The sequence below is a fragment of the Diprion similis genome, chromosome 14, assembly GCF_021155765.1.
Source record: "Diprion similis isolate iyDipSimi1 chromosome 14, iyDipSimi1.1, whole genome shotgun sequence".
Taxonomy (NCBI): Eukaryota; Metazoa; Arthropoda; class Insecta; order Hymenoptera; family Diprionidae; genus Diprion; species Diprion similis.
The window spans coordinates 10,350,510-10,360,085 of record NC_060118.1 but is presented as its reverse complement, the minus strand read 5'-3'; the positions used below and the strand labels follow the sequence as shown (position 1 = coordinate 10,360,085).

Genomic DNA, 9,576 nt, shown 5'->3' with positions numbered 1-9,576 from the left:
CGTTATTTTCAATAGCGCGATAGCTGCAGGCACACGCGAAAGCTTCACGTTTCAAACTGAATTAGAAACTCAGAAGGACCGGAGTCCCAAAATTATTGGCTAACATAATTCATTCTTTTCACTTCAAAAAAATTTTTTTCCTTCTACTTTGACTCAACAATAAATTTTAATTCCCGAATTCCATCGTTTGGATTGAAACCGACGACCAAATATCGTCACGAGGCTGATCGATGTCGAGGGCGAAGACACCGCACAGCGCATCCTGATATCCTGATCCTTCGGGGCTGCGAAATCGATGTGGGGAAACCCATCAGGGATTGGTTAGTGATTCCGTGTCTGTGATATGATTTTCGGGTGATTATTCAGACGATTGAATTACACTTCGGGGAAGAGAATGAAGAGACGAAGAGGCAAGACGGAGGTCAGACGGGCCTTTGCACCCTTGTTATCTCGATCTCTCTACACACCCTCAATTAATGCGAAATTGAAATTCATAGCGGTACTCGGGTCGATATTAATTCAAGGGATGATCGGCGGGGCGCATTCTTCCTAAAAAAACGGATGTCGAATCGATCGCGATGTAAATTCTGATATTACCTTATACCTCGGCGTTTTTCCTCCTCCCCCCGCCCCCCCCTTCCCTCGCCGCTATGAAAACATATTACCGATCGGTATCGAAGGAGGAAAGAAAAGTCCTTTCGCAAAACCAATTACGGTGTAAACCCCCCTCCCCGAGGTTCTCCTGTCAGTTCCTCTTCTGCTCCCGCCATTTTTATACTCCTCCACATCCCTCGGAGAAGAGGAGATGCTCCCATGTGCACGTTCGCCTTCCTTTCCTCTCAGGTACAGATAAATCGCATTATTCAAATTCCAGAGCACTCGATCGCCCGGAAATACCCCCGCAGTCCTGCCATCCGGTCGTTACTTTTACGCCGGTTTAACCGTTAAGATAAATATGTTATTGGGACCACCTTACTAAATTCCAATTCGGGGTAGCTAGCCACGCAGCTCTGGAACGGAAACGTGGATAACGACAGCAGCTGTTCACCCCACAGCTGCTCTTTATATTCACTGGGATATACTTGAATTTGTATTCATACTGTGTATCATAAATTCACGTTTATGTAACATGAGACGGTAATGCACGTATATTTCACTCTCGCATATTCCTCACAATACCGTATATAAAATAATATACGCAAGTTTAACGTTGCAATAATAATAATAATAATCACAACAATAGTAGTAATAATAATAATGATGATAACAATACTAGTTATAATAATGATAATAACAACAACAATGATATTCGGGCGATAAGCGAGATTCAGATTCGTGAATTCAACCACCTTCAGAATACGCGGTTTTAAGACCCTGGCCTTAGGCAGACACGATTTGTCAGCGGATGCGATAATGTCGCGCAATTCCTTACTCCTGCGACAAGAGTCTTTGTTAATCCACAGATAGAGACACTGACGCGTATACGTGTGCGTTTAATGTACAAATGTCTAAACATGTATTTGTGTATGCTGTATAATAATTGCAGGATTATACCTAATTCCTTGGAAATTAGACGCAAAGGGAAATGCGGCGTAAAATATAATCACTCGTACTTTAGCTTAGCACCCTGCAAATGTATATATATATATATATGTATGTATGTGTGTGTGTGTGTGTGTATATGTGTGTATATATATATATAGCAACGATTTATAAACACGTTGACAAATAATAACATAAAATCTTTTCGCGGAAAAAAATTGCCTCGAAATTTAATATCCATCATCACTTCTTACCGGAAATTCATTTAGTCGTTTGAATCGTCGTGGTAAAAGTTTTTTTTTTGTTTAAAATTTTCTTGTTTTCTTTTCTTTCACAATAGAAATCCGTATCTCAAATAACGATTGGAAAAATATTTGAAATTGATATGAAAGTGTTATCAGCGTTTTTTCGTAGGAGGGGGAGGGGAGGGGGGATGATTTTTTTTGTGTCCAATCAGTTTTGTGACTCAATTGCTAAGGGACGAGTGATAGGAGCCAGGTAATTGATCGGAAACGCGCGGACACTGATCGACGATTTTGCTAAAGTCTTCGATTCTGGTTCCTAGTATCTGTAGCCCTCGCCACTTCCGCCTTGACCACCTGGGGCCGGAAACGAGGCTGTTCCCTCGTAGCGAACCATCGGACGATACCCACCGCCGTCCGCCACGTAGTCGACTATCTGGGTTCTACCATCCGGCAGCAAAACGTGGTAGCTTCCGGTCGCCTCGTCGTCCTTCCGCATTTCGCGGTGACCAAAGTCTAGACCTGATGCTGCGTCCTGAACCTCGTACGAGAATTCGTAGTTCGCTGGATCCTGATGGAAAAAATGCACAATTTTATATTCAAGACAGCTTGCGTGATTGCAACTATGTTTTGGTCATTTTGCCATTTTGAATTTTCAAATTCTGAGTTCAGATTCAAAATTCAAAAATGACCTTTTTAAGGACAACTTCAATTAGCATAATTATACAACTACGCAAAGTGCGGTTGGTATTTTCAAATTTCCTTTCTTGAACCTTTTCTTTTACTGAAAACGAGCTTTCTCAGAAGGACAATTAAGCGCTCCTTTTCGCAAAAAGAGTCCTTGTTTTTCATCTCTCTTCGACTCTGGCATAATTCTTTGTCAAGTAGGTACGACAAGCAGGTTCAACATTGAGAGATGGGTGATTGAAAATTGAGCGAGATTCAACGGAATGAAACGAAGGACAGGAGAGGCCGGAATGAGGATCGCAGGATGCGAGGGCTTAAATGTATTATGCATATGTACGTACGCCAGCCCATTCGTCGGGATGGCCGGCGGCAGGTCTTCCCGGGGAATTCCCAGTCGGAGGAAGGTACGCGGGTCCTTGGGGATCGGCCAGAACTGCCGCCAGTAACGGCAACAAGAAAATCGTCTGAAAATTCAATAGGGTAAAGGGGTTGAATATTGCAAGTGAAAACGTCCGTGCGTCGGAAGAAATCTTTTCGATTTTCCAGGACTGCACGGAAAAAATACGTCGTTGGGTTCTAAAAACTGTTACGCGAATCCAGCGTTTTTGCGGGACACGAATTTTCGGTGCACCCGATTACTTTTATGAAACGAAATCCCCCCTCCTCCCTTCACCCTTAGCTTCGGTTCATACATGGAACCCGATGTGGCTCTGGTATGGGAGTTAATCGCGCGTTCAAGTCGTTCCGAATTCCTCGAGGAAAATTGAAAAACCTTTACGACGGTTTACCAGTGGACCTTTATATTCGAGCGCCCCCCCCCCCCCCCCCCTGCAGCCCAGATGGTGGTTAGGAATTCCCCCAATTTTACCGACGCAAATTTTCATCCCCTCCTTCCGTTCACTTTAGCAGCGTATGAAGAAATTCGCGAAATTTCAACCCGTGTTTCATTGATTCATCGACGCGGGGGAGGTTTTAATTATTCACCCGGTGTTTCGCAGGTGGGTTTGAATCGCGAGAATGGAAATGGTCCGCTGGTTCGAGTCTGGTTGCGAATCGACAATGAGTCTTAGGGGTTGTTCGAGCCTGCAAGAACCGTAACCGTGACGACGCGATGCCTTCTTTCTCTTTCTCACTCTAAGATTCCGCTGAGTGCCTATGCAGATGAATCAGATCTACTGGTTAAGTATTTGCAAATTATTTGAGCTGTCGCCAAGCCGAGCGCGGAGATCTGAATAAAATATAAGGACCAAGGACTCGGAGGCGGACAGTGGAATTGCGAGTCGCGGCGCTGCGCGGTTAAGCGCTAAGACAAACACCTGTTTCGAGCTTTTCTCGAACCTTTGAAAGCGACAAGTCGCTTCTTATTTTCTTGTTTTTTCGCGAGCAACGGGAAGCAAGAAAACCGCGTATTATCAGCTTTACCCACCTTTTCAAACATGGCGCGACTTCTTCGTCTTCTTCCTCTTGGTGGGTTGCGAGGACCGTTATCAGACGTTGACAGAGAGACTGGGATGAGCCTAGAAAACGTCGGCTCCTTTTATACCCGCAGCCGCATCAGCATCGGCGGGTAGCGGAATGAAACAGAGCCAGGAATACAGTAATTTGGAGAATACGGTAATTATATTTAATAATAAAACCGCAGAACCCGGGAAGCGAGCGTCGCACCGTTGCAACGGCAGTAAAACGCGTCTCAAATTCTGACGGATCGTCGATCGATGATCGAAGACGCGCTGCAGGCTCCTCGCTCGCTTCGATCTTTAGCGACGTGCGAATTATAACGCAGAAAGAAAGTTCTTCCTCCTGATCTCCTAATGCACATTAGATGAGCTCGAGAGTACGAGTTTGTCTCGGTTGCACGTGAGCCGATTACGAAAGTCTTGAGACGAAGTGCAGCAGCCGGCGCCGAGGTGCATCCTCCGCTCTCTCTCTCTCTCTCTCTCTCTCTCTCTCTCTCTGGGCAAAAATTTATCCGGTGCAGTGCAGTGCAGCAATCGATTACGTGCATCGGAGGCAGCGCGCATCTCTCGCGAAGATGTTCCTGTTACTCTTGGCAGCTGTTACGTGTGAGTACCGAGGCTCGCTTTCAGTACCGTTACAGTTTTTGCATCAGGAGATTCGAAGGAGAAAAAAGGACCAGAAGTGCAAGAAGAAGAAGAAGAAGATTAACACAACTTCTCAGCGAGATTTTACCCGTATTAACGATTGCGCAAATTTCTTACCGCATCGGTTTATACAATATGCCGTATACTTACGCTCCTTGAATCGAATAAGCTGCTGCTGCTGCTGCAGTTGTGCTGAATATTTACATTTCCTGCCCCAACGGCAAGTGATTTGAAAATTGAACGTTCTACAGTCTCTTTCGTTTTATCTTTCTACTGTACTCTAAAGTATGGTTAAGGATATATTTATTGCTGTGTTCATTATAGTTTTTAAAAATAATTCCGGAGAGTTTATGCAAGGCTCGATATCGATGAGACTTCACGTGATGGGTAAACCAGACTTTAAGAGTCGAGCATTGTGGAGGACTTAGGATAAAATCTTGGCTAGGTGTTGATTGAAGGAATAAAACGAGTCATTACAATTTACCGAGATACGCAAGCATTGTATAATGTCTTATATTTATTATTATTATTTCTCATTTTTCATAAATTGTAAACAATTCGTTATGGTGATAGACGGAGATGATCTAGACTATAGCAATCGCACGATTGCGAGTTATAGATATTTAAACTATTAGAGATACATAGTGAGATCTGATTAAAGACGTAAGAGAAAGTAAAAATCGAGAGTAAATGCTAATTAGAGGTTTTACTACTTTGTGATACAGAAGAAACGGAATGAACTCTACTGATACAACTGTCACGCATGATGGACGAAAACGAAATACGAGAGATCAAACTTGTTGAATTTAGTGAGCATAGTTGTATAACGTATTGTTACCGCGAGCCATCCTTGAGAACCCTGAGGCTAAACTCGGGGCGAGATCTGGGATGATGGAATGGATGATTATCATATTATACGTGAGACACGATCGGGATCAGAGCTCGTTTCGTGTTACGCGTTGAATAAAACTAAGTATACTGCGTATTATACGATTATAACGTACGTATAGCGGCTTGATAATATAATAATGATAATAACATATATAATACGAGAACGTGATTACACAGTATATAAATTATATGTATGGTATGTCTGTGCGTGTATGGCTAAATGAAAAACAATAAGTTAATCCGGCAAGTCGATATTATCGTACATTATATAACAGGCCATTTGTGTCTAACTAAATCGGTGGGTATTAGTATTGATAACCGCCGTTAGCCGCCGCGTCACCTCCGCTCCCCGACGGGTAGCCGCCGCCGTTTCCACCTCCGTTACCGCCGTTGGGACCCCCGGAAGGGTAGCCAGCGTTCCCGTTTCCGCCTCCACCGCTTCCACCGCTTCCACCGCTTCCACCGCCTCGTCCGCCTCCGAATCCACCGTTGCCTCCGTTTCCTGATGGTCCGCCGGATGGGTATCCGCCTGTGAAATCCCGAGTTCAAGTTTGCCGACTAACTCCATCTTGTTTTTTTCATTTGGCAAAATACTCACCGTTTCCGCCGCCTCCGAATCCTCCGCCGTTACCGCCACTTGGACCACCGGCAGAATAGCCTCCGTTACCGTTTCCGTTTCCGTTACCTCCACCGAATCCACTGCCTCCGTTGCCTCCGGGTCCTCCTGAAGAGTATCCACCATTTCCACCTCCGTTGCCTCCGGATCCTCCCGAAGAGTATCCACCATTTCCACCTCCGTTGCCTCCGGGTCCGCCCGAAGGGTATCCACCGTTTCCACCTCCGTTACCTCCAGGTCCTCCGGAAGAGTATCCACCGTTGCCGGCTCCGTTGCCGCCTGGCCCACCGGAGGGATAACCACCGTTTCCACCTGAACCGGAACCTCCATTGCCGCCATTTTCACCCGGTCCACCAGAGCCGTAACCCTCGGATCCAGCTTCACCTTCGTACCTTATTTGAGGTTTAAATCCGTCCTGATCAGCCTCGTATTCGACTATCTGTTTCCTGCCGTCAGGCAGAAGGACATTGAATTCACCCTGAGCTCTGTCGCCGTCACGAGTTTCGGTGTGTCCAAAATTGCTGCCAGACTCTTCATCCTTTACTTCGTAAGAGAACTCGTACTTTGCCGGTTCCTGAATTTTGTTTCATTTTTTGTTTCAGAAAAATTTAGGTAAGTACGTGGCAAGAGGATGTCTGGGGTTCTAGTTATACTCACGTTTCCGCCATCGTCACCCGCTTCGCTGCCGTATCCGCTGCCGCCACCTCCGCTGCTACCGCCATTTCCAAATCCTCCGCCGTTTCCTCCAGGCCCACCAGATGCGTAACCATCGGCTCCTCCATTACCGCCTCCGTTAGCACCTGCAGCAGGAGCTCCGTAGCTGTCCGAAAGACCGCCACTTCCAAATCCACCTCCGTTTCCTCCCGCGCCAGGAGCACCGTAGCTGCTCGATGGTCTGCCACCTCCGTTTCCTCCATTTCCACCGTTGCTACCTCCTCCGAATCCACCACCGTTGCCTCCAGCACCAGGGGCTCCGTAACTGCTCGATGGTCTGCCTCCTCCGTTGCCTCCAGCACCTCCTGGCGCTCCGTAGCTGCTTGATGGCCTACCACCTCCATTTCCACCTCCGTTTCCACCTCCGAAACCTCCAGCGCTACTTCCTGTCCCACCTGGAGCTCCGTAGCTGCTTGATGGTCTGCCACCTCCGTTTCCACCGCCGTTTCCACCGCCGAAACCTCCACCGTTGCTTCCTGGCCCACCTGGAGCTCCGTAACTGCTTGATGGCCTGCCACCTCCGTTTCCACCTCCAAAACCACCTGCGCTACTTCCTGGTCCACCTGGAGCTCCGTAACTGCTGGACGGTCTGCCGCCTCCGTTTCCACCGCCATTTCCACCTCCAAAACCTCCGCCGTTGCTTCCTGGCCCACCTGGAGCTCCATAGCTGTCCGACGGCCTGCCGCCTCCGTTTCCACCTGCACTGCCACTTCCACCATTTCCACCGAATCCGGCCCCGTTACTTCCTGGCCCACCTGGAGCACCGTAGCTACTTGATGGCCTGGCACCGCCGTTTCCACCTCCATTACCCCCAGCACCACCTGGTGCACCGTAGGTGCTCGATGGTCTGCTACCGCCATTCCCACTTCCGCTGCCACCTCCTCCGAATCCACCTCCGTTTCCTCCAGCGCCTCCAGGTGCACCGTAGCTGCTTGATGGTCTGCCACCTCCGTTTCCGCCACTACCACCTCCAAATCCATTTCCACCACCGTTTCCGCCTGCTCCAGGAGGTCCGTAGCTGCTGGATGGCTTGCCGCCTCCGTTTCCACCACCGAATCCACCACCACCCGAAGGACCGCTGCCGCCTCCAAAACCTGGTGGACCGTATTGGTCTGACGGGGGTCCACCGCTGCCTCCAAAACCTGGTGAACCGCCACCACCATTTGGACCACCTCGACCCGGTGGCAGATACGAATTCACCGGTGGCTCTGGCCGCGCTAGAGCCAACGCCAATATGGCGGTGGCAAGGACGCACTGGAAAGTAACGATAACAACTTTGAAACATCGATGAGTTTGTTGGTCGCGTTCACATTGTTGCAGCCAAATTGTTATTGGGAGGCAAAAGAACCGGTGAGGAGGTTTCGAACTTTTCTATCAAATCTCAGAATGCACGGAATTCGTTAGAATCTCAACGTGGAAAGCATTTTCGGGCGATGAAAAATTGAAGGATCGGATGTGAGTCTCTTGGGCTTACGATACACCGACACTCTGAATAAAATACGAAGCTCACCGGGAACTTTTCGATAAAATATCGGAATCAATCGCGGAAGAGTAAACCTCGTAAAGATCATTTTTACAAAGCTCAAATCGAATGGACTAGAAACGAATCTCTTTGGCTCGCAATGGCTTTAACACTATAAATAGAAGACGAAACTCACCTTGAACATGTCAAATATCCGTGCGTCGAGCGATAAAGAAGATTTTCACCAACGGTTGAAACACGATGTGATTTTGCGATGGTCGGGGCTCTGATACCTTGTTTTCCAAGGATGAGCCAGCACCACAGAGTGGTGTTCAGCGAATGATAAACCCTTGAAGAAGATCGCCTTTATATACCCCCGAAGCATCGGCTCATCCGTGATTCTCGATCATGGATTTCGTGCAACGAGGCTAAGATTTACTGCAGCGTTGATGCACCGCTCCGTGTCTTCTCTGCATTGGTAGTTGTGCAGAGCGGGGAGGCGGGGGCAGAGACAACCGCTCAAAGACATCCAAGACAACGTCGTCACCTATGGATCATGGATCTTCTCGCTTATTCCTTGAGCCTGCAGCTGCTCTCGTTACGAGATCCGATTTCTGCATCCACGTGCAGCAATCGGTCATTATCTCACAATGATCGGCTGAAACAGGACCAGATGGTATCCATTATGTTCATCATCACTCAACTCATTCGGCATATCTACTCGATATTTCTCAATCAATGAAAGCTATGAAACGCGTTTGTGGTCAAGGAGCCTTGGATACTGCACGGAAGTAATCGTAAGCTTGACCACGGCTGAGCTGCCAATGAAGTAACAAAAGTAAAACGATGCCTCATCAGTAATTCGTTCGCTCTTTTTTTCTGCCAATGCCAACAGGGTGACAAATTTCTTTGCAATCTTCTCCGCGTTACTTGGTGAAACATCGTGTTCCTAGTTTTGATGAATTGGAATTGCTAAAAAATTAATAATTGCACAAGTATTTGAAAAGCATGTGAGGTTTTCCATTTACTTTGAGTTCCTCAACCTCATCATTCTCAACCTTCTTCTTCAACTATTATCGCTGAATTCTCGTATCCAATAGCGATCATCGATGATAGCAGCCAATTCATTATTTCTGTTCTAATATGGGCCTCGATATGAAGAAATTGGGTTCCTTTAGCGGGAATGAAGGACCGCATAAATCGTCGCGAATGCGTTTCAACCGGAGACGGAGGCGGAGGATGAAAGAGAGACGGGAAGTCGTGAAGAGGACGAGGATTTCGCATCGGAGAGTGAATTGACCGGGTTATAAAAGTCGGAAT

The 9,576-nt window shown here is 47.3% G+C and overlaps 2 protein-coding genes across 2 annotated transcripts; both read right to left on the bottom strand.

Annotated features, from left to right (window-relative positions):
• Positions 1-2,013: 2,013 nt before the first annotated feature.
• Positions 2,014-3,909, bottom strand: LOC124414475. The gene is made up of 5 exons (XM_046895423.1): positions 3,810-3,909; positions 3,456-3,624; positions 3,171-3,243; positions 2,813-2,935; positions 2,014-2,355 (listed from the first exon to the last, which is right to left on the bottom strand). Exons 1-5 carry the CDS (start codon positions 3,907-3,909, stop codon positions 2,104-2,106), a joined length of 717 nt encoding a protein of 238 aa, XP_046751379.1. The 3' UTR covers positions 2,014-2,103.
• A 1,151-nt stretch (positions 3,910-5,060) lies between these two features.
• LOC124414727 (pro-resilin) lies at positions 5,061-8,604 on the bottom strand. Its single transcript, XM_046895765.1, has 6 exons — positions 8,453-8,604; positions 7,616-8,048; positions 7,511-7,549; positions 6,738-7,324; positions 6,063-6,654; positions 5,061-5,993 (listed from the first exon to the last, which is right to left on the bottom strand). Exons 1-6 carry the CDS (start codon positions 8,459-8,461, stop codon positions 5,770-5,772), a joined length of 1,884 nt encoding a protein of 627 aa, XP_046751721.1. The 5' UTR covers positions 8,462-8,604; the 3' UTR covers positions 5,061-5,769.
• Between the last annotated feature and the right edge of the window lie 972 nt (positions 8,605-9,576).